The sequence below is a fragment of the Anastrepha obliqua genome, chromosome 2 (genome assembly GCF_027943255.1).
Source record: "Anastrepha obliqua isolate idAnaObli1 chromosome 2, idAnaObli1_1.0, whole genome shotgun sequence".
NCBI classification, from domain to species: domain Eukaryota; kingdom Metazoa; phylum Arthropoda; class Insecta; order Diptera; family Tephritidae; genus Anastrepha; species Anastrepha obliqua.
This window is the reverse complement of record NC_072893.1, coordinates 56,539,469-56,564,331: the sequence shown is the minus strand read 5'-3', so window position 1 is coordinate 56,564,331 and position 24,863 is coordinate 56,539,469. Positions and strand designations below refer to the sequence as shown.

Here is a 24,863-nt window from a genome sequence, read left to right as displayed (position 1 = left end):
AAGCCTTTAACATTGGAACAGTACACCACCCAGCTCTCATCGGAAAAACTTCCGGAACTCCTCTTCTCTATTCCAATAAAAGTAAGCCGTTACCTTTTTAGCTAACATATTTTTATTTTTTAGCCTTGATGCCAGTAATTCAGCTTCATCCTTAGGCAAATTTAAATCTCGTATGAGATCATTTAGTTCTTCTCGAGTAAATGTTTCAGGGTCTTTCGTTTCCCCATCTGGCATGAAATCTTCGTCTTTGAGATTTTCATCTTCAGAAATTTCATCTTCCTCTTCCTCCTCCATTGGCACTTTTTTTTCTACTTCCATCTCTTCAAGAGCTTCGGATTCATCAACAATAACTGTTTTCATTTAATTAACCTGAAAATATATATTTAGGGGTTTTAAGGATCAGTGATGACGAATATGACCTTAGTTTTAGCAAATTTTAAATTCATTGAATACTATAAATACCTTTTTACTTCCGTAATTAGCTGGTGAGTTCATTTTTACATTTTTCACGACCCCAGAGAGTACCACGTGGAGGTTTACGGCAAGGTTATTCTCTCCTCATTTTTTTTTTGTTTTTAGATTTTTTTTATTTTTAATTTCTTTTTTAATTTTTTTTTTTTATTTTTAATTTTTTTTTTAATTTTTAATTTTTTTTTATTTTTAATTTTTAATTTTTTTTTTTTTGTTTTAGTTTTTAAATTTTTTTGGATATTTAGTAGTTTTTTTGTTTTTCATTTTTAATTTTTTTTATGATTCAGAATCCTCGGTTTCTGATGAGCTGTTTTCTGAGTTTGGATCATTTTTCAAATTTAAAAGCGCAAGAACCTTTTTTGAAAATGGTTTTGGCTTGTTTTTCGGAACCTTAGTTTTTGATATTATAACTACATCTGATGAACACAGCAAAGCATTTAATAAACGCAATCTTGTAATTCTAACTTCTTTGACTCAAAACTTTGTTTTTCTGAAGAACGCAAAAAAATAAATAACTCCTTTTTTTCAAAACTATACGTCATTTTGATTTTATTATTACAAGCAATTCTCAGATGTTCGTTAATATTCTAATCGGCTTATGCCCGTTCCTCCAGTGACAGATAAAAATGTTATATTATTATATATAATTTTATTGTATACATATATCATATTAATATTGTAATAATATTAAAAAAAATTTTGTTTTTTTAATAAAATTTTTTTTTTTTTTAGTTGTCTCTTAATGCTGATGTGGTCTGTGATGTCTTTTTCTGTCTTTTACACAAAATTGCATAAGCCATATGTAACGTTTTGTCAGTGGGTAAATGCACAAAAGCTACATTATTTTTAATTTGCGCAACTTTGGGCAACAGGTTTCACTTTGAGATCATAGCTGAAATATGTGGCTACATCACTCATGTTGATTTCAAGTGGACCGATGTGGACCACTCGAAAAAATGCTCTTTAAAAAAAAAATTTCGAAAAATTTTGAAATTTCAAAAAAAAAATTGGATTTTGTACCACAACTTAAGAGAATTATTACTGTTTCCGTTAATATATTCAATTATCTTTGTTTTTTTCAATATTTGGTTAACAATCAAATGGTAATATTTATTTGCAGGCATGAAAATGAAACTCTTGTATGAAGTACGATTTGCATACAATTTCATGTTTAAAGTCAAAAAACTATTACAATGAAAAATTTTTTAAATTAAGTAATATTTTCAGAAAATCTGCCTTGAATATTTAAGAAAACATCTGCATTATCAAATTTTTATTTCAAAAATGTTGAAAAATTGAATTTTGTCCGGCCGCCGGACCACTGTGCATCGTGTCAACGTAATATTACATCGACCACAAACAAAGTGTGGGACCCAGTCTGTAGCCAAATTTGTAATTTGAATGCAACAGCATCCTTCATAATTTCGTTTTAATCTATCTGAAAACGTTCTGCGGTTTTTTACCGGCTCAAACTCCCCACAAACGTAACAAAATAGATCAGGACTCTTATTGCATAGATGGGAATTGCTTCTTGTAATAGTATACTCTCCAGTAACCAAGTTTTCTACTACTGAAGAGCTCCAGTCGCTGGATGACGACGCCTGAGTTTCCGAATCCCTGCATAGTAAAGTACTCATCACTTGTACCTGCCATGTCGGCACACACGCCGTTAACCCAGGGCGGGTTTTTGCAGTTTTATGAATGTTTGAAGGGACTATGGGCCAAATTCATTGCAGAATCAGATCGAACAGATTAAATTACATGAAAATCTTCGTAAATCCGGATCAACAAAACTCTTTATACTAAAATAATCCTAATTTTCTCCGATTTTTGCAATTTTTAAAGATATTTTAAAATTTTTTTAGAATTAAAAAAGTTTATGATTAAAGTACGACCGAAATTAGTATGTAACGGATCAAAATACATAAGAATTATGCTTTCCTTAGATCTGAAGTTTTTTTTTACCAAAACATCACATTTTCGCTGTTTTTTTTTTGGGGTTTTTGCAATTTACTCGAAATTGAAGGCTGGACGGCTCAAACTGACTTTAAATTCGTATTCAGCGGGTCGAAAAACATGCCCGTAGATAGGTAGCGCCTGGTGTAGACAATTTTTTTTTTTGTTTGCCGGTGTTATTATTAACGATACGAAGAAAATACAAAGAGAAGAAATAACTTTTTTAATTGCGAAATTGGCTGCTAATAAGAAAAAGTTGAGAGGAAATCCGTAAATGGCGTTTACTGAGGATTCAAGAAATTATGGCAGCAATACGCATTCGGAATTCAATATTACATTTTACAATAAGTATGTATATATAATTGGAGCGTACATCCTTTTTGGGTGTTTGGCCGAGCTCCTCCTCCTATTTGTGGTGTGCGTCTTGATGTTGTTCCACAAATGGAGGGACCTACAGTTTCAAGCCGACTTCGAATGGCAGATATTTTTATGAGCTTTTTCATGGCAGAAATCCACTCGGAGGTTTGCCATTGCCTGCCGAGGGGCGACCGCTATTAGAAAAATGTTTTCCTTCATTTTGATGTTTCACCGAGATTCGAACCTACGAATGGTAATCACCTCCAACTTATTCGGCTACGGCGGTCGGACGATGCTAACCGCCTATCCACATGCCCACTTGGAACTCACTTAACAATTCTCCCTTTGGATCCAAACCGCCGAAACAGCATGCTGCCTGGCCTCACCGTTAGATGAGATAGGCGATGACGACCGGTAACTACAACGCACTGGCAAAGCTTGCTGAACTGCTACAATAACAACTGTCCAAGCATTGCCTTTTAGTAAGTAAACAAGAATTTTACAATTTGTATCTTAGAAAATTTATTTTTTTCCATTTATTTTAACATATGCAATTGGCCATTTTTGTTAAATCCATCTTTTTAGTGCTATTAGTCTTTTGCAATTTGTAGTTTTGTATGAAAGTGTGTCTATAAATGCAAGGAAATATATTTATATAATTGAAATAATTACGCATTAAACTTAAAAATATAGAGAGCCGCAGGCCATGATGTGTATTGCCAAAATAAGATTCATTTAATGCTTTTTATTGCATTGGTAAGTAAAAATAGCGCCGTTCATAAAAAAAGTTATACAAAATTTGCTGATTGGAAAGCTTTTTTTGTGAAATCAACATTACGCTCGAACTAATGGCTATTCTAATGAATAAAATATTAGCGATTTTTAGTTAACTTTGAGGATTCTGTTCGTTAAATGTACATTCATTTGTAGATTCTATGATTTGTAACTGCACCTTCTTCTTCAAAAAGTTTCTAACGTAGTTTTGTTCGGACACATTTTCAAGGATTTCAAAAAGTGTACATTCAAACAATAAATAAGCACCGCTTATAGTAACTTCAATTCCAAAACAATCAGATACACAAAACTGTCGTACAACTTAAAGGATCAGATATTTTATTTGATTTTTTTTTTTTCAATACTATGTGAGTACTGCACTGGTTAGAGCACTGTTATTTAGACGCCGCTGTATTCACACACCACGATTTCGCAAGTCCTTCACCTTATAAATGCGCACCAGCCAATGTTCGGTGGTGTAGGCTTCCTCCAATACATCGAGCTCAAAGTCTTTATTGCCAATTTCAGCAGCACGCACACGATCGTAACCGGGTGGTTTGCCGCCTTCGGTGTACACCTGACCAAAGCGATAGTAACACATCTTATACATGAGGCAATTGAGCAGCGTTGGTGAGCCCTCTTTGTCGACACGGAACTCGCCATTGGCGGCATAATAATCACGCTCTTTGATGTGCGCCCCGCGATCTGTACTACCGCCGATGCGTACCATCCACAAGAATTTGTTTATATCGTCCGATGAGTAACCGGTCAAACCACCAAAGATTACTAGCACATAGTCAACGTCTAATTCACGCATGATTTCGTATGCTTTCTCCTCAGACGATGCCATCGCTTGACCGACGCGTGATATATGCGTATTATTCCAGGTATTGTTATCCACCAGTATGGTACGATTGGCCATTGCCGTAATTTGATAGCCATAATCCCACCACGACATGATGCGCGCATCCTAAATAAGGAGAGGAAAATACACTTTAGTGTAATGACACAAACAAAATGCAGAATAATTTAAACATGAACCAACAGTCAGCTAGTTTTTTAGTACTCATGCGTGTTTCATACTCTTCCTATCAAGAATTTCAAGTATTCATCATGTGAAAAACAGACGTCGAATCGATCAAATCATAAAATTCCACTTACCTCAGGTGTGTTCATCTGCAACCAGTAGTAGGCCTCCCGAAAATCATCGAATATGATACGTCCACCATCGTGTGAGCGTGCACTAAGCACAATACTGGGCGATGAGTATGCCTCCGATGTGACCCATGTGCAATGGAAGGTATAAACAATGAGCATAAAAGTGATTATGCCAACAAAACCGATAGCAACTTCGCTCTTCACGCCACTGCTCTGCTGTTCGAGTTTCTTATATTGACGCTTACTTTCAATAGGTTTCGAAGAGCCGGCGTCTATACATTTTATGTACTTCGATAACAGATGCGATGTGGTTATGCCGGATAAAACGCACATAACTGGCGCTAGCACAAGCATTAAACGCACCATGACGCCCTGCAGAAGAAAACGTAAATATAGAGCGGGGGAAAAACTAAAAACCGCTAAAGACTTACTGCAAAATAAATACTGGTTACGCCATAGAGGATGATGAAGATATTAGAATCAGTCAGTTTGGAGAAGCAGAAGTACAAGCCGGCTGGGAAAAGAAATACCAATATCTGGAAGTAAGAAAATTAAATGTATTTGAATTTATAATCCCAGTAATAGTTTTCATGTAGCCAAATATCATCAGCGATCAAAGTGTGAGGTAATCAATTTGTGATAAACTGCAACAGGTGAATCGAAATTCACGCCTGCCTTGTTTACGGACATTAAAGCGCACTCATCCAAGAATTTTTGTCATCAACATAAATGTGATATTCAATAATAATAAAAAAAATTTATATAAAAAAATAAAAAAAAAAAATATATATATATAAATAAAACAAAATATAAAAAATATAAAAAATAAAAAATATATATAAAAAAATATATAAAAAATATATAAAAAAATAAAAAAAATATATATAAAAATAAAAAATATATAAAAAAATAAAAACTAAATATAAAAAAATAAAAAATATATGAAAAATAAAAAAAAAATGTAAAAAAATAAAATATATATATATAAAAAAACAAAATATATATTTATAAAAAAATTAAAAAAATATATAAAAAATTATATAAAAAAATGAAAATATATATAAAAAATAAAAAGCAATATCAAAAATAAAAAATATATATATATAAAAATAAAAAATATATAATAAAAAAAATATATAAAAATAAAAAATATATAATAAAAAAATATATAAATATAATAAAAATATATAAAAAAAAATTAAATAAAAATACATAAAAAAAGATTATAATAAGAATTATTAAAACAAATATAAAAAGAAATATAAAGAGTTTCCCAATAACAGGTGTTACAGGTGATTGGATTGCGCTATCGAGAGATGATTAACGATTTTTTATGGCCGGAATTGGATGGTATTGATCTGGACAACGTTTATTTTCAACAAGACGGCGCTACGTGCCACTTAAGTAACGAAACATTGATCTTTTACCGAAAAAGTTTCCGGACCGTGTTATCTCTCGAAGAGGGGATCACAAGTGGCCACCGAGATCTTATGATTTAACACCTTGTGACTTTTTTTTTGGGGTCACGTAAAAGAGAAGGTCTACGCCAACAGCCCAGGGTCGATTCAACACCTCGAAGATGGAATTCGTGAGGCTAACGAAGACATAGGCAGCCACTTTGCAATTCGGTTGTGGGAAATTTCATGAAAAGGATATTGTACTGTAAGCGTGGTCGTGGTGGTCATTTATATACATATATAATTGGCGCGTACACCCTTTTTGGGTGTTTTGGCCGAGCTCCTCCTCCTATTTGTGGTGTGCGCGTCGTGATGTTGTTCCACAAATGGAGGGACCTACAGTTTTAAGCCGACTCCGAACGGCAGATATTTTTATGAGCTTTTTCATGGCAGAAATACACTCGGAGGTGTGCCATTGCCTGCCGAGGGGTGACCGCTATTAGAAAAATGTTTTTCTTAATTTTGGTGTTTCACCGAGATTCGAACCTACGTTCTCTCTATGAATTCCGAATGGTAGTCACGCACCAACCCATTCGGCTACGGTGGTCATTTGCCTGATGTTATTATCCACTATTAACGGCACACCTTCCTCTCTATAAAGAAATAAACATCCGATAATCGATAATTTATTTAAAAAAAATGCATTTTTATTTTGAATATCAAAATAACACCTCTTATTGAAAACCCCTTTATATAAAAATAATAATAAAAAAAAATAAATAAATAATAATAATAAAAGAAATATTAATAAAAAAAAAAACAAAAAAATAAAAAAAATTAAAAAAATATAAAAAAATAGACTATATGTATAACTTTATTTATAAAAAAATATAAAAAACTAAAAAAATTTTAAAAACATAAAAATCTAAATAATTTTAAAAAAAATTTAAAAACATAAAAAACTAAAATATTTAAAAAAATTTAAAAACATAAAAAACTAAAACATAAAAATGTAAAAAACGATTAAAATAAAGTATAAAAGTTTTTAATTAAAGAAAAAAGTATAAAAAAATAAAGTACAAAATTAAAAAAGATATAAAAAAATAAAAAGTTAAAAATAAATAACTAAAATAAAGAACATAAAATGAAATGAAATTTAAAAACATTATTAAAAAAAAATAACAATAACATACCTGCAAATCAAAGTAGAATGACGACCATGATGTGGGCTGATGCTCTGACACAGACGCGATGATTGGAATGTGATTCTTTGCGTATGAAGGATCAAGCAGAGAATAAAAACGACCAGTCCATGGCGACACTTTGCCAGTGATTGTCAGCACAGTGCCAATTAAAAGCACTGCAGTTAGTACGGCAGACACCAATGCTTTAAACAGTACTTCGAAATTTTCTTTCGACAGCCGTGCCCGCAGGAAATCAACGAAAGCGTGTATTTGGCATAAGCCGAAAGTGCCAAGTGCCTGAAATAAAGCAGAAAATAAAATATATTAATAGTATTTGCTTATGCACAGAGCAAAAAATGTGGAAATTTCAGCTTTTCTCAGCTTAGTGTTTAGTACTCATGTACGTTTCATACTCTTCCTATCAAGAAATTACAGTGATCATCATTAAAATGCATGAAATAGATGCCTACACATACAGGTATATGTATGTATTTTATAAATACGAAAAAAGGTAACGAATTCAACTCACCAACATGTGCTCGGAACTTTGTATTGGCTGAAAGCCGACAAAAGAAATCTGCATCGAGAGTATGGTGCCTACGCAATACAGCGTACTGTAGGCAACATAAATGCGATGCGAGAAGCGGCCGGTGATCATCAGTGCCAACACGTGCAATGGTATCAAATTGATGAGGAACACATAACCACCCCACGAGGAGACCATGTAGAAATATGCCAATGCTGACATTGCAGACCAAAAAATGGCGCCGCTTTTGACTGCCTTAATCCACAAATAGTAGGTTAGCAGCATGCAGAAGATAGCGATGCCCTCATTGTCATAAGAGCCAGCTACAGAACGCGATATATAACCGGGCACTATTGCTATGAGCGCAGCTGCAACCAAACCGGCGCCAGTACTCTGCAAGGGAAAGGTATAAAAATATAATCAACTTTTCTTTTCTTTTTAAATAATGGCATAAATGCGCAAAAATTCACAAGGTATATGACTAACCACGTGTTTCTACCTCCTATCATACATAACCTAATTTATAAACGCTTACTTTGGTACTTACATGTATTTCCTTTGTTAACGCGTAGGTAACAAGTGTGGTCAGTGAAGAGAAAAAGGGCGCCAGAAACACGCACACATTCCTAATCTCAATGGTTATGTTCAACAACCACATTAGCCTGTAAAGGGCTGCAGCTGTCACCATCAGCCCAGGATAAATGGTGCCACCAATAATGCGCCCCAGCGGATACCATGCTCGGTCATCAAACCAATTGTGAAATTTGTAAAATCCTTGTTCAGCCAGAAACCGCGTGGTACGGTAATTGAAGTATGGATCAAATTCATGAATGACACTTTCAAAACGCAGCACCGAGAACAGACGTGTAGCGAACGCTGTAAAGAACAAATGGAAATGAATCCCAGTAAAAAGCAAAACACGAAAGTACTCAAGAATGATATGTAGAATGAATGAGGTACTCAATTCGCCTTGGAAAGCACTCTGGCATCGAGGCGAATTGAGTGTCATACTATTTGAGCGAGAATGCCAGATGACAGCAATAGCAAATTGAGTGGAATTACAAAACAATGAAATTTTTTATATTTCCAAAGCGCATTTATAAATTAAACATAAAGGCTTATATTTGTTTTGATAACTTTCCACTTGCAAATCAAATAAAGTTCCATTAGCCAAGTAAATAAATTTCCCCTTTGCTTCGCTACTAAATAGCTGTACTTACAGAGCACAGCTGCCAAAATAAGAACAGCCAATTTAATGAGATGTTCCTGCTTCTCCCAGGCCAACGCCACCCTCGACCGGCTGCCACTCGCGGAAGCAGTCTCCAAGGTCATGGTGTTCAGAAAATATTAAATCACCGCTGGTTTATACAATTCTTTCGTAGAGTAGAATCACTCCTACTCAAAAACAACTTAGCGTACAAAAGCCGGCTGTGCGACGCGTCGCAGTTGCCGTTGCCGCAATAAGAATTTTATGCACAAATTTTCACTATAAATAGCAAATTCGCGTTAATATTTTAGCATCACTTTGTTAAACATCACTGCAACTGTTCAAATATTATTATTCTATACCTAAATTCTTCTATTATAAGCTCGAATTTTGTGTTTGAAAAATTTGATTTACGCTTTCGTGGCAAAACGCCCCAGAAATATACAAGACTTCAATTGTATGGAATGTCAAATGCGGCAATGTTGTTAAAATGTGCTGCCAGATGTATTTTTGTTTAGGTGAAATAAAAAAAACTCACACAGTAAAAAATTTAATATATTTGAAAATGTTTCTAAAAGTGAAAGAATTAGGTGTTTATTCTCTATTTACATTAATTTTATTTAACACGAATTGTTTTGTTGTGACACAATTTTCAATATTTTATGAATTTTTCTTGAATCGGACAGCAAATAGAGTTAGATTTTTCGACTGCTAGTTTACTGGGGCGGCAGCCCTTGGCCGGGAAAAACTTGAGTCACTCCGGTAACGTAGAACCGGCTGCCATGGGAATGACGATTTTTCGAGATCAAACATCAAAGCAGAGGAAGATAAAGCAAGGTGTACCGCAGGGTGGTGTCCTTTCTCCGTTGCTGTTCAACTTCTACCTCTCGCAGCTCCCCCAACCACCAGCGGGAGTCTCCCTGATCTCATACGCTGACGACTGTACGATAATGGCGTCGGGCAATGACATCGATGGCCTGTGTTCCAAAGTGAACAACTACCTCACCGACCTTTCTCGCTTTTTCACTGCGAGGAATCTCCAACTTTCCCACAATAAATCCACGGCGACCCTCTTTACCACCTGGACAAAGGAGGTCAAGCTGTCACTTAAGGTAAAAGTCGAAGATACACCAATTCCGACGGTAAACAACCCCAAAATTTTGTGCGTAACTTTCGACAGTTTGCTCTCCTTCTCAGCGCACACAACCGCAATTGCCACTAAAGTCCAAAATCGGCACAAGACCCTCAAATCGCTTGCCGGTAGCACTTGGGGCAAAGACAAAGAACTGTTGCTATCGACATTTAAGGCAATTGGTCGGCCGGTTCTAACCTATGCAGCGCCTGTCTGGTCGCCTGGAATTAGTAACACGCAGTGGATAAAGCTACAGACATGCCAAAATTCTGCCATTCGGACAGCGACCGGGTGCCTCCTGATGTCCCCGAGGACAAAACGAGGCACAAATGCTTCCAGTAATGGAGCATAACAAACTGCTCAGCAAGCAGTTCCTGCTGGGATGTTACCGCAGGTTTCTCCCCTACAGACAACTGCTTGAGCCTAAGCTGCCTCCCAGGCACGTCAGGAGACGTCTCTTAAACTACGCTGACGAAATCCAGGACAAAACTGACCGTAATCTACTGGACCTGACAGTGTTTAGACAGTCAATAAACGACATTCACCTGGAGTCCGTCACCACCTTCTTAAGCTCCCGTCCTGTGAATGCCGTAATCGGAGTCCAACCACCACCTATAGCAGATGAAGAGCTCCATGTTCCTCGTGAGACACGTGTTACACTGACACAATTACGTTCTGGATATTGTAGCAGGTTAAACTCCTACTTATCCAGAATCGAACCCGACATACCAAACATATGTGCGGCATGTGAAGGCACCCCGCACGACACTAACCACCTTTTCACATGCCCCCTAAAACCGACTCTTCTAACACCCCTCTCCCTCTGGACTCAACCCATCGAAACAGCATGTTTCCTGGGCCTACCTTTAGATGAGCTAGATGAAGATTACTGGTGATATGCCCGACACTGGTGGGGCTACTCTTACTGTTAACAAACAAGATTTTTCGACGCATGTTCGAAGCGTTTAAATTAGTCTCAATAAAAGTCTGTGAGACTCGGTATTATCTGCCCAATTTAATAATCGTCTGAATTTCTTAATTGCATAGTTGAAGTGCATGTCTGAACATAGAATAAGTGAATATACTCGTATAATTCACGATTAATTTCTGGCGCTTCTTTAACACTAGAACTACCAACAGTTGTTATATACCTATCACTACCAAACGGGTAGTTTTGACCGTTACGATATGTAGTTTACAAAATATAAAAGTTGAAAGAAAAGTTTTAAATAAAATAAAATATTTCATTCTAATATTGCAGGCAAATGATATATACAACTATTTGCATAAAAAGTAGTAATATTACTTATTTCTTACTCATGTTTAGTTATTATTTGGATCACCACAATTTTTGCTATAGAAATTTTTTTCAATGTAAATTTACCACATACATTTTTTTTACCCAACACACCAACAGATATATTCAAAGTTTTATTTTCATTACAAAACCTATTTGGCACATTAGTACTGTAATACTGGGCCAACCCGTTACAGAGGTGGAAAAACCACCTAAAACACTCCGATAATCTATCAGATGTTCAGCTGATAAGAACAGATACTATAGGTACTTTGATCTTAGCTATACAACCGAGAAGTGAATGGGTTTGTGCTTCAGTACCATTCGGAACTCGGAGAACGTAGGTTCGAATCTCCGTGAAACACCAAATGAAGAAAAAGTTTTTCTAATAGCGGTCACCACTCGGCAGGCAATGCCAAACCTCCGAGTGTATTTTTGCCACGAAAAAACTCCTCATTAAAAAATATCAGTCGTTCGGAGTCGGCTTAAAAATGTAGGTCCCTCCATTTGCGGAACAACATCAAGACGCACACCATAAGTATTTGATAAAAATGGAAGTGGGAAGTCAAAATAATCCAGAATATTAGTAAATGAAATAAAAAAAAAATCATAAAATATTAAATGAGATTTAAAGAGAAAATCTTGCTAACAATCGATACAACCGGTTATTTTGATAGGTCGGCAATTCTAGTGTTAATAATGATATAGGAAGCCTTCGAATATTCAGGGCTGCAGTGCGCGGATACTGGTTCAATGAACACTTTGATTGGAGTACAATAAACACACGTTTAACGGTAGAATATTTCAGCGACAATAGGTCTGGAATATTTTCTATCTATCTTTCTACTTAATTTTCTTTGTGCTTTTGTAGTCATTAATATTATTTTTTATTTGCCTTATCTAAATTCTGTATAGAACCTTATTGAAAAATATTGTGCTGAGTTCATTTCAAAATCATTGGTGAATCGTGAAGCCTTTTTCACGATTTTATCTAACCTTCAAATATTAAAAATAGCCCCTTAAAAATTTTACAACGTTTCCTTATTGATCTCTGACAATAGAATGATCATATTACTTAAAGGGGTGGTAGGGTTTAGCGCTAAAAAAAAACACTTTTTTTTGAATTTTTTACAGAAATATGGCTTAAGATACTTTAATAAAATCAGTTGCATGTTATTGTACATCTTTTCAATAAGTTTTTAAAAAATATTAATAATAAAATATTGACAAATAAGCCCATGACAGAGTTTTTTTTGGAGATATGTTTTTCGAGAGGTGCTCTGCGGTGCCAATCGGCATTCGTCGTAGAATCATCTGAAACTAAAAAAGTCGAATTTTTCAGTTAAAGTATGACGTAATGCTTGATACCCATATTGTACATACACATCCGAAGGTTACCCGGGTCCACGTTTTGACCTATATCTCGAGCCCTATTTCCAAAATAAAATATAATCCATGTTACTCGTGGAGGATGTAGCTTTCGAATGGTGAAAGAATTTTTAAAATCGGTCCAGTAGTTTTTGAGCCTCTTCATTACAAACAAACAAAGTTTTCCTCTTTATAATATTAGTATAGACAACATATCTTATGCATATAAATATTACCATGCATTTTTTTCTTCATATATAATAAAAAAATTAATAATAATAACATTAAAACAACAGGTATTTTTAACAAACTTGGTTTTATTTTAAATTCTTCAAGTGAATCAAATTAATAATAATCAATAAGAAGGCATATGCAAATACAAATACGTGAATTTATATATCTACATATGCGCATATACATACATATATACGCTCACTTAAGTAGGAGAGAGCATGATGTCGAACGTTGCCGTTCGTTTGCTTTGTTTGCTTTGTCGTTCGTTCCGTGCTTTCGCTTGCATGTCATTCAATGCAATAAGCAAGGTAACGGCAATGAGCAAGGTAACTACATATGAGCAAGGTAACACTAATGAGCAAGGTAACACTAAAGAGCAAGGTAACACTAATGAGCAAGGTAACGACACATTTTTTCGTGCGTGCAGCCTGTTAAATCGAATTATAAGACGTTATCACGTCAAAAATCTACAGGCGAGTACGCAAACGACGTAATCATTGAAAATGATTTTTCATGCTTTTAGTCAATAAAGTTTAAGAGACAAAAATATGTCACTTGTTTTATTTTAAAATTTGAATGACGTTAAAATATTTTTGAATGTTTTAAAATTGATATTCGGTATTTGCGTTTTCGCTTTCATCGTCATTAGACGTTTCCAATTTTTCATATGTCAGATATATGTATAGATTTAGGTTGTTCCATGACAATGTCTTTTTTGTTTTGTTATTTTGAAGCCATTAAACTGTTATAACTCTCAACGCGTTAACATGAACTTTCAACCAAGTTTTTTCCTTTTAACTCCATAATAATAGGAGCTTGAGTCGTAAAAAGTTGTATATCGAATATATTTTGTTTTTTTTTCGCTTATATAAACACTCGAGCCTGTGATGTGCCTGTGCTTAGTATGCAGTTTTTCCAAAATAACCTTAACTTTATTCATTTGAATATTTTGCGATGCCAGGTTATTCTTGAATTCCCTGGATTTTGTTGACAAAATGTGCAAGTCATCGATGAAACTTTCGAATATTGCCCGAAACAACCCAGCACTTTCCGCGTGCCAATTATATTGAACAGTCGGCAACAAAACGAGCCCCGATGTTTGCTCTCTAAAGCGTTGACATTATGCATAATTGTTTTTCCGGCAAAGTCTTCCGAATCACTCACACAAATATCGAACATATTTCCACTGTATGCAAATTTAATTGGTTATTTGTAATTATAATGAATAAAATTGAATCTCTTGATTACATTCTTGCTAAATTTTCTGATTTTATTTACCTTGTACAAAATCCGCTTCATGAATATCAAGACTTGGTTCACTTTTTTACATCTGCCAAAAAATCATCTACAAAATCAAAATCTTCTCTTTCTGGCTTTATTACATATTTGCTATTGTTATTAACTTCACTGGGTTTGCCATCTTGCCTTTCCGAGGAACTATCTACGATTTCTTCAAAACTATCTCTGATGCCTGAAAATGGCTACATTTATCAGGTTTCAGTATTTGATAGGTTTACATATTTTACTTGTATGGCAATTTTTATGTTGTGCCGCTTTTGCATATTTTCGAACGCTTTTTAATGATAAAAACGATCTATGGTAAGCAAAAACAATTTTTCTTTTCGCTAATTTAAAATTAACTTAAAAACAAAGCGCCATTCACGATTTTTATCACTGCTTTTATGGTGAATACCTCAACTGCAATTACGCATGCGCTACACAACCCTGCAATGTAACTGTCAAACTTCTGTTACAACCAAGGCGAATCTATTAAAGATGGTAAATCAGCTGGTTTGTTTTTCTTTCGCCATGTCCATGTGCCTGTCAGCCCAGAATGAAACAAGACGAATTCAGTTTTTTCAATACTTTGCCGTGTCAATGAAATGCACAAAACATTGTTGTTGGTCTAGTGCCACCACCGTTAATAAATGCGCCTTGGATGCAACTAAATTATTTTGTCCCAGTTTCCGTTTTTCTTTTCACAAAAATTGAAATCAGTGGAATTCAATTGCTCCTATCTTTCTTTGTACAAATGATTTAAATGCATGGCTTTCTTCAAATATGCAAGCCAGAGACCATAAATAAATGATATATCATTAGCGTTTTTCGTCTAGTCAATTCTAGTTCTAATTTGAGTACATAGAATCTTGAACCAGTCCGAAAAACACAAGAACTCATCTTGCATTAGTCGCAGAGATGCACTGGAATGAACTCGAGTTGATCCACGAGCAGTTCCTTGCATGTCTACTTCCAACTCTAGACCTGCCTTTGTACGGCTACTGGTTCTGTCTCGGCCGAGTTTAAGGAGGATCCTAGCCGAGCATGTTCATGTCTACTCGCTACCCTCGATGTTCCTGTGGGCTGGAACTCATACAATAATGATATCGAGCCATTCACAGAGCGATTTGAGTTCTTCTACACACCCATTACACGTATGGCACATATCGTGAGTTTATATCTTTTATAGCAGTCTAAATATGAAGCTTGTGAAAAAGCTTTTTCGGCTCCAGCTTGCAAGATGTTGGAAATGACTTTGCAGGCTTCTCCAATTTCCAGCAATTCAGCCTGCACTACGCTAACTTTGTCTGGATCCGCAATTTATCTTGGACCCACCGCTGTTGATTTCAACGAGAAAATCACTAAAGATTCACCTCCTGCTCCCATCTGTTCTAATGAAAATCTTTAATGAAGTGAAGGCTTGGTGATAAGTAGTTGGTGGTGGTGTTAGCAAATAGTGGTACTTTCAGACGGATCTGTCTGTGATCATAGGTTCTAGGAATCCAGCTCCCTCTTTCTTTGAACTCGACTGTGGTGATTGCATATGTGCAGATCTATTGACAATAAATGGGCGAGTAAGTTGACTTCATAGTGGTACTGTTGTTTGGTTCAGCTGAGCCTTCCGAGCTGGGTTTTATTGTAACTATAAGCTAGCGCAGGCTACGAAACAAGGGACCCATATATAAGTATGGGGATCACAATTACAGTGTCAAACCAGAGTGTGATTTTTGGTTGGAAACCTCACTTCCTGCCTAGTATTCTTTGCAGGTATATAGCGCTACTAGGTTGTTCAATAAATTTTGCGGTTCGATAAGAAAAACACAATTTTCTGGTTTGAAATGCACTTTATTATTCAGTATAGTCGCCATGAGCATCAATATACCATCCATCCCTGAAGTGAGAATTTGTAAAGTCTGCAAAATACACTTCCACAGCTGTTATGACCTCATCATTTGATGAAAAACGCTTTCCATGCATGCCATTTTTGGGTCTGGAAACAAATGGAAGTCGCTAAGTGTCAAACCTGGAGAATTCACTGGATACTCGAACAATTCGAACTTTTATTCATGGATTTTAACGATTAACAAAATGCTCCTGGGAGAAAAATATTTTTTTTCTTTTGCAAACTGAGCCTGTTTTCACGAATTTTTTCCTTCAGCTGGTCTAGAAGGTTACAATAATATTCAGAATTTATTCGTTTACCAGTTTGCAAGTAATGCGCAAATAAAATTCCGTTCGAATCCCAAAAAACTGATGCTAAAACCTTCTTGGCCGATTTCTGGAGGCGAACTCGTTTCGGAGCTGAAGAACCACGTTCACATCACTCTTTAGTGTCTTGTTTTGATTTAGGATCATGGTGATATATCCAAGTCTCATCCATAGTTATAAATTGACGCACATAAGGTAGATTATCTTTTCGAAAACACTCTAAATGTCGCTGAGAAAGTCGCATTCAAATATACTTTTGTTATATTGTTAGCGAGTGCGGCACCCAAAATATTAGTTACACTACCCAATTAGATTCTTAGTGCTTCTATTAAACCTCTTTCAGTCACTCGACGATGTTGGAATACGATATCCTGTATTTTTTCTACGATTTCTGGTGTTGTTGCTGGTTTTTCTATGTTTTGGATGAGACGTGAAAGGTCTTGAAGGCTTGTAAGGTCACGTTTAAATTCAGCAACCCATCTCTTTATTGTACTAATTGATGGCATTCGTTCATACATTTCCGTTGCTTTTAAACCTTCCAAAAATAAAAATTCAATCACCGCACGATACTTGATTTTTTCCATTGTAGAAAATATTGTGGCTTGTAATCAAAGTGGCTTGTAATCTGTCAAAGATTGAAATAAAATTTCACATGCGTTCATATGAAGAGTGTACCAACATAACAAAAATAAAAACGAAAATAGGCGAGTAGCAATGGTCTCTCTTATCGAACTGCAAAACTTATGGAACTACCTGGTATGTTTGCTTCTTTAGCAAAGGTACTTTTACTGAGTTTTGTCTTCATTGCTCTACTTTTGCGAAATTCGGCAAAATTTTGTTGATGGAAATATTTTCAATCTGGTTTTTCCTTGTTTTAGCGACTTGTAGCATAAAAACATTTAATTACTATGAACTCTAATTTGCAAAATTTCAATAATAATAAAAAAACAGCCTAAAAGGAATATCTTGAAATACCGTTGTATGTATTATAATTTGTCACATCATGGTCAGATGGGCGTAATTTTCTACTTTTGTCATTACAGTCTAGGCTGTACCAAATGCCTTACTCTTACTTATTCTACTCAGCATATACAGTCGACTCTCGTTAATTCAAACCTGCGATATTTCGATATTTCGAACTCAAAGTTATCACGAGTCCCCTACGAAATCTCTTTATATATCGAATTATGTCCATACGTTTTTACACACTCCGTAATTCGAACGAAAAAATCATTGCTACGACGCGGTAATTCGAAATCATATGGTCAAACACTCGACAATTCAAATTTTCAAAGTTTCTTGGTGTGCTATTAAGAACTTTGAATTTTCGGACTCTCCTGAAAATACCTTTTGATTTATTGAAAAAGTAGAAGGAGGAAAGAAGAAAAGCCATGTTGAAAAAGGAAGCAAAGAAAGCCTGGTCATTTGGCTTAGACAGTGTAGATGACAAAAAGTATTTATTAGCGGAACTTTGTTAAAGGAAAAAGCAAAAGAGTTCGCGTCTACTCTAAACATACAAAAATATACGGCAAGTGAAGGGTGGCTTACAAGTTTCAAAAAGAGGAATGGAGTCGTGTTTAAAAAGTGTGTGGAGAAAGTGGAACTGTTAAAGATGAAGATAATTGAAGACACTGATTGAAAACTATGATGCCCGAGACAATTTCAATACTGATGAAAGTTTCCTATTTTTCAAACGCTTAAAGATGAAGTGTCATGGGGGAAAACATAGTAAAGACAGGTTGACAGTTCTACTTGCGGTAAATATGAATGGATCGGAAAACCTTCAGCCCTTAGTAATAGGAGAAGCAATGAAACCGCGATGTTTTAAAGGAGTGAAATTGTTTCCTACTGATTACTGTGCTAACAAAAAAGCTTGAGTGATAACAGAACTTTTTAACAATTGGCTTTTAACATTTAAAGGAAACATGAAACGACAAAACAGAAAAATGTTACTATTTTTAGACAATTACACTGTCCACAACAGTCCCCCTACATTGTCCAACGTAGAACTCTACTTCTTTCCGCCAAATACAACTTCCAAACTGCAACCATTGGACCAAGGGATCATCCATAATTGAAAGACGTTGTATCGCAAAGAAATTGTTAAGATCGTTTTGGAATACCTCGACAAGCAGCTAACTATGAATATTACGGTTTTGGCAGCTATTTTACCCCTAACGATTCTCAACGGCTTCAAAAAATCGGGTTTCGTAAAAGTAGATCAGGACAATTCGCAAATAATTATGGGTGATTAAGAACCATCAATGGTACCAGAAGTTGACATCAGCGGTGTGAGTTTTTCTGACTGTGTCCAAGTGGATGAAGATGTTACTGTCTCAGGATCATTAACCAATGGCGAAATTTTATCTGCGACAGATACGAATGAAAAGAGCAACGATCAGGATGAAAACGATACATCAGAACCTTTGGCAGAGGTGCCAGTTAAGGTAGCAAGAGCCTCATTCAATAACTTACAAAGCTTTTGTCTACAAAACGAAACTGATGAAATAGCATATCAGACACTTTTTTCTCTTTAAAAAAATTATTGAAAAGTCTGTGCAGCAGTAATGTGCTTCGAAGCAAACCCGTATAAATGCGTTCTTTTCAAATATTAATTAATTCACATTATGAATATGTAAAACATTAGCAGTTAAATAAAAACACTTGATAATTCGAAGTTTTATTTATTTTCTCTCAAAAATTTCGTATCATTTAATATTTCAAACACTCGATAACTCGTAATATTTTAAGAGCCCCTCGAGCTTCGAATTAATGCGACTTGAATGTATCCTTAATCCTAAAATTCTTATATATCTGTGTGTGTAAGTCTATAGGAAGTAAATCTTGCGCTTTGTCTACGATATCGTTATATCTGGCCGACGGTTTACTTTCCAGATCTGAAGTCACACTATTAAGGGGACAGATACCTGGAAAATTTCGAAAAACAAAATTTTCTTTTCATAAAATGTTAATATAAGCCTTTAGGAATATGTAAAAAAAAATTTTGTAAGTAAATTTAAGTATTTCTTATATTATAGATCGTCAACCGTGACGATTCTATTCTTTGCATTCGAGCGCTGGGAGAGGTATAGTTACGTTGCCGACTTTAGACGCGTTTTTCTCAAAACTATATTTTTCGAATTGGCGACGATAACTCGAAAAGTTATTGACCAATCTCCCTGAAATTTTGCACACATCTTTTTTTATAATATTACTTTCTATGTGAATTTACAAGTTTTCGAAAATATTGCGAAAAAATAATTTTTCCAAAGCAAAAGTTGTAGGAAAATTCGCCCCAAAATTCATTTTTCTTTTTGAAGCATCTTATACCGCGAATTTTTTTTCCATTTTTTTTAATTCATATAAATAGAAACTATGACATTAATAAGCAAACAAATTTTTTGTTTTTTGTATTCAGGTCACTTACGCCGATGCTCCAATGCCCGCCGATTGAGAAGCCCCGCTGCGACCTTCCTGGAAGAATTGAGTGTGCATCCGCCATTTTAAATGATTGCAATAAAAATAAAAAAAATTATATTAATTTAATGTATAAATAAACTGTATGCCAATTTCGAAAGAAATATATTGATTTCTTCATTTTAAATAATTTTAATGAAAATCAGGAAAATTATGGCCGTTTACAGGTATCTGCCCCCTTAAGGTCTAATCAATTGGTTAATGGGGGGCTTTATTATATTTTCGCATAAACTTTGCCAAAATCGCGTAAGCGGTTATCGCGCCAATTAAGAAAATGCTCGAGAGGACCCCAGTGCCAACAAATTTTTTCAATGTCTTTATTTTTGGTATATTTCCGATGTCTTTTATCCAATGAGCTTTGGATGGAATGAATAAAAATACCAAATGTATTACGCATTAAGGCGGTCACCGTACCAAAATTATAAAAAATAGTGTTTACTAATAATGGTGGCCCCTCGGCAGGCAATGGCAAGCATGCGAGTGCTTTTCTGCCATGAAAAAGCTCCTCATAAAAAGCCGTTCGACGTTCGAAGTCGGCTTGAAACTGTAGGTCCCTCCATTTGCGGAACAACATCGAGACGCACACCACAAATAGGAGGAGGAGCTCGACCAAACACCTAACAGAAGTGTATGCGCCAATTATTTATTTCTTTTATTGCGCTTTACACAAATAATGAAAATCAAGGAAAAAAGTAGCATATTGTACCAGCATCACATGACAAACAGTATAGCAAAATCTTTTTTAAAAGCATTTAAAAATGATTGGCATACAAAAATATATACAGTGAAACCTCGCACAAGCGGACAGTCACGGTTCCACAATTTTCGTCCGCTTATGGGGAGTGTCCGGTTGAAAAAAAAATCTAGGTTAAAATTACTATCCCACCTCTTCAAATAATTTTTTTATGTTTTTTATGGTACGTTCAGCTTTTTTCATATTTATTGAATAATATATACATATATATGTATGTACATTTTTACATTGGGGACAATGAATATATTTACACATTTGAATATACATATTTGATTGAACATATTTATATTTTAGGCTTCAAAAATTCATATACCGTAGTCTGTCGTAGATTTTCCTGTTTATGTTTCAGAAAAAGGTTTTCAAGATGACATTCTAAAGTCTTGGCGTATTGGAATCCAGTAATACGTCTCTTAGAAATTGTTTAATGCGACGCAGTTGTTCTAATGCTTCAGGATATGACTTGATCTGAAATTCATCCTGGACACATACATGATTTGAGTCTTCGCTTTCTCCGTCAGATAATTCCTCGTATTAATTTCGTCAATGACAACGTCAATATTATTGTCTTCTGTATTAACAACTTCGTCGATTAACAAAAACTCTTCAATTCTTAATTGTTTCTGGCGTTACGTTGTCCCATGAAGATTTAATAAAAAAACAGCCTCCAAAATGTCAAAAGTTTTTGAAAGTCTGTCCATTGGAATGTCTCCTAATTTTGTCAAAATATGTTTGATTATATGGCATCTGTAATGGCACTTAAAATTTTGTATTATACCCTGATCGAGGGGCTGACAAACGGATGTTGTATTAGCAGTTAAAAAGATCAACTTTATGTTATCTAGTTTAATATCTCAAGGGTGAGTTGTAGCATTGTCCAAAAATAATAAAATTTGTCTCTTCTGGCAGCCCATTCTTTTATCAAGCATATTGGCACACAATCCTCGAAATTAACCTCGGAAGATTCCCCACATATTCTTTTGAAAGTCACATTATGACGCCTACGCCATTTCTCCATTTGCCGCAGAAAATTTTGAATACCTAATCGGCCAGCGATTTCTTTTGCTTTTTCCTTTATAATAATACCCGATATTGGTATCTTTTGGCTTCTGGCCTTAACGAACCATTCGAAACTCAAATGGTCAATTTTTGAGCCATCCGCGTTTAAGAACTTTTTCTTTTTGTTGACGTTATCACCGCCCATCCATATTCTTTTAATATCTTTTATTTGAACTATTGTCTATCTACTATCTTTGTTGTCCGTGGATTAGAGTATCGCGTCCGCTTATGAGAGGTTTTTATTGTTTTCTTTACACATTTGTTCAGTGATATATTTTGCTTGTCCGTTACCGAGAGATCTGCGTCCGCTTTCGAGAGGTGATTAGAACAAAAAAATATTAGAAAAAGTGTCCGCGTCCGGTTATTAGAGTGGAATTCGTTCTAAAAACACAACATAAAGCTTGGTTCCTCAGTTTTTGTCCGGTTATGGGGAGTGTCCGCTTATTGGAGGTGTCCGCAAGGGGAGGTTTCACTGTATTTAGACAAAAAAATGGAGTGGAATCGTTAAAAAGTTTTAATTTTTGACGTGAGTAAGACAAAAAAAAAAACAATAATAAAAATATTAAAACATTTAAAGAGAATTAAGCAAAAGCAAATGAAGCGTGGGTGGTTAATAATTTTTTTCAAAGATGCATACATACATATGTACATATAAATGGTATTTTATTTTTGGAGTTAAAAGTAGTAATAATCACAAGCTTCGCTTCATTGTTCGTTTTGATTGATTTTTTTTACGAAAGCCTCGCTGGAAGCTTTGTGCTGTATCTACTTATGTACATACAAATGCACGTCTAATGAATTTGCTCAAATATTATAATTAATTATAGATTATCGTACACAAGCCGACATACATACGTATCAAAGATGATGGAATACATCGTGGTTACGTATGCCATATGTAGAAGCTGGCGCAAACTTATTCACCCATTTTTGTTTTTGAATACATTTTTTACTAAATTAAGAAAATAAATAAAAAAAAATTCTGAGTGATGGAAATAGTTTTTTTATTCTTTACGCACTCCATTGCTAGCCTGTTTACGTACTGCAACTGACTAGGTCAGAAATGTCAAATATGATCGACGTCGAACACCAATATCTTCAGGTAGGGTATATTCATTTGCAATGAATTGGCATTATACGCTTAGAAAAGTAAAATTTTCATGGAGAATTCATGATTGCAAAAAATAGTTATTAACATCAAAAGTGATATTGATATTGAAGGGGCCCTTAACAATGTTGAAGGGAAGGCAATTACTGCAGCACTCACTGAGCTTGGTACTCGTAGGCTTCATTGACAAAATGCTAAATAGCAGAATCATTGAAGCGAATCTAGAAGAATCGGTACTCAGGAGATTAGTGAGTAGGCTGATAGCCTACCGCCGATGATGTTGTTATTGCTGTCTCTGGTAAATTTGTATCTATGTATACATTAGGAGACCGAATACAAAATGCTCTATATATACTTTCTAGGTGGGCAGAAAAGTGTGGTCTAGGAGTCAACCCAGGCAAAACACAACTCATATTGATCACTAGGAAGCACAGAATCCCTCAGCTAAGTCCAATTATGCTCATCGGGGAAGCTCTTGTGATTTCGGAAGAAACCAAGTACTTGGGACTAAACATAGATAGGAAATTGGTTTGGAAGTCTAACAACTTAGAAAGAGTTAGGAAAGCGAACCTAGCTTTTTATGCCTGTAAGAGAGCTTTAGGTAAGACCTGGAGAATTAAACCTAAGGTTGCTCATTGGCTTTACACTGCTGTCGTCAGACCCATTCTTCTATATGGATATGTTGTCTGGCGTTACGTAATGCAGAAAAAACCTATTCTAATTAATTGAATAAGGTACAAAGATCAGCGGAATTAGCAATATGTGGCGTCATGAAAACCACGTCATCCATGGGTTTCGATATCATATTACATCTGCCACCCCTAGATCTCTTCTGCAAATACTCAGCGGCCTGTTCCTCTTTAAGGCTCAGAGCGAACTCACAATGGAATACTGTCACATAAGGACATTCAACCATGTTAGACTCCTACACGGATATACCCAGTGATTGCGACTATCACCGTCCCATTCTCTGCTTCGAAAGGAATTTCTTAATGAAAATCCCTTCTAGACTGGAATGACTTGAAGAAGATCCATCACCCAACACACAGGGTTAAGATCTACACGGACGGATCTTAAATGGACACCGGTATAGGATCAGGGCTATATTGCGAAGGGGTTTCTATTAGTGAATCCTTTAAACTACCGGATCACTGTAGTGTTTTTCAAGCGGAAATAAACACTATTCATAAAGCCTTATAATGGTTAGAGATAAACAGAATATCATCAACATATATCTGCATTCTATCAGACAGCCAAGCTGCCCTATGGGCCCTGGATGCATTCCAAATAACATCAAGGAGTGTCTTACATTGGCGCCAATCTCTTAATGAGATGGCCAAACAATATCGTATCATCTTATGCTGGGTTCTAGGCCACAGAGATATACCAGGGAACTGTAGCGCTAACCAACTTGCAAGAGAAGGTACCTGTATGCCAAAGATAAATAATTTTATGGGAGTACCTCTCGCAACTTGTAAGCTTCTTGTTCTGGACGCACTAACCAAAGATGGATTAGTGCTAATACTCAATCTACGTCTGCCCAAGAATATTATAAAATTGAGTAGACCTCAAATTATGACCTTAACAGAGGCCTTCACAAGACATTGTCTCATAGGAAATCACGCAAGGAGATTAGGCGTTTACACGCATGATTTCTGTCGTAGCTGCAGGAATTAGGAGGAGTTGAAAACAATTGCAGGTTTCGAAACGAAATCCAAGTTTAGACCACACTTGGAGTGTTTACAGCTGCATTATCCTGCTGCAAGATCCAATTAGTAGGTTCAAATGCTTGACGAATCTCAGGAAAAGATGATTTCACAGAGCTGCTTTTGTAGTGTAGAGTTTAGAATTCGAACTCTCCATTGTGCGATATTGCGCGCCATACCATAACATCATCTTCACGGCTGTGATGTCGACTCAA

General features: G+C 35.4%; 1 protein-coding gene, 2 non-coding genes and 1 pseudogene across 3 annotated transcripts; all 4 read right to left on the bottom strand.

Annotated features, from left to right (window-relative positions):
* Positions 1 to 3,281: 3,281 nt before the first annotated feature.
* Positions 3,282 to 9,488, bottom strand: LOC129237744 (dolichyl-diphosphooligosaccharide--protein glycosyltransferase subunit STT3A). The gene is made up of 7 exons (XM_054872665.1): positions 9,044 to 9,488; positions 8,371 to 8,699; positions 7,827 to 8,216; positions 7,307 to 7,594; positions 5,148 to 5,252; positions 4,720 to 5,088; positions 3,282 to 4,528 (listed from the first exon to the last, which is right to left on the bottom strand). The coding sequence occupies exons 1-7, from the start codon at positions 9,153 to 9,155 to the stop codon at positions 3,974 to 3,976; spliced, it is 2,148 nt and encodes a 715-aa protein (XP_054728640.1). The 5' UTR covers positions 9,156 to 9,488; the 3' UTR covers positions 3,282 to 3,973.
* On the bottom strand, positions 4,599 to 4,680 carry LOC129239948 (small nucleolar RNA Me28S-U3344). Its single transcript, XR_008581985.1, has one exon. It is a non-coding gene; the product is annotated as a small nucleolar RNA Me28S-U3344 (small nucleolar RNA).
* Positions 7,668 to 7,749, bottom strand: LOC129239949 (small nucleolar RNA Me28S-U3344). The gene has a single exon (XR_008581986.1). It is a non-coding gene; the product is annotated as a small nucleolar RNA Me28S-U3344 (small nucleolar RNA).
* A 2,118-nt stretch (positions 9,489 to 11,606) lies between the features above and the next one.
* Positions 11,607 to 11,761, bottom strand: LOC129239935 (U2 spliceosomal RNA; annotated as a pseudogene).
* Positions 11,762 to 24,863: the final 13,102 nt, after the last annotated feature.

What these genes read in the sequence shown, in the direction of transcription:
- LOC129237744 (XM_054872665.1), bottom strand. Translation starts at nt 9,155, where the DNA reads ATGACCTTGGAGACTGCTTCCGCGAGTGGCAGCCGGTCGAGGGTGGCG. An exon ending in TATTTTGGCAGCTGTGCTCT is followed by an intron (nt 8,700 to 9,043) that starts GTAAGTACAGCT and finishes TGTTCTTTACAG; the next exon opens with CGTTCGCTACACGTCTGTTC. An exon ending in AAAGTTCCGAGCACATGTTG is followed by an intron (nt 7,595 to 7,826) that starts GTGAGTTGAATT and finishes GCTTTATTTCAG; the next exon opens with GCACTTGGCACTTTCGGCTT.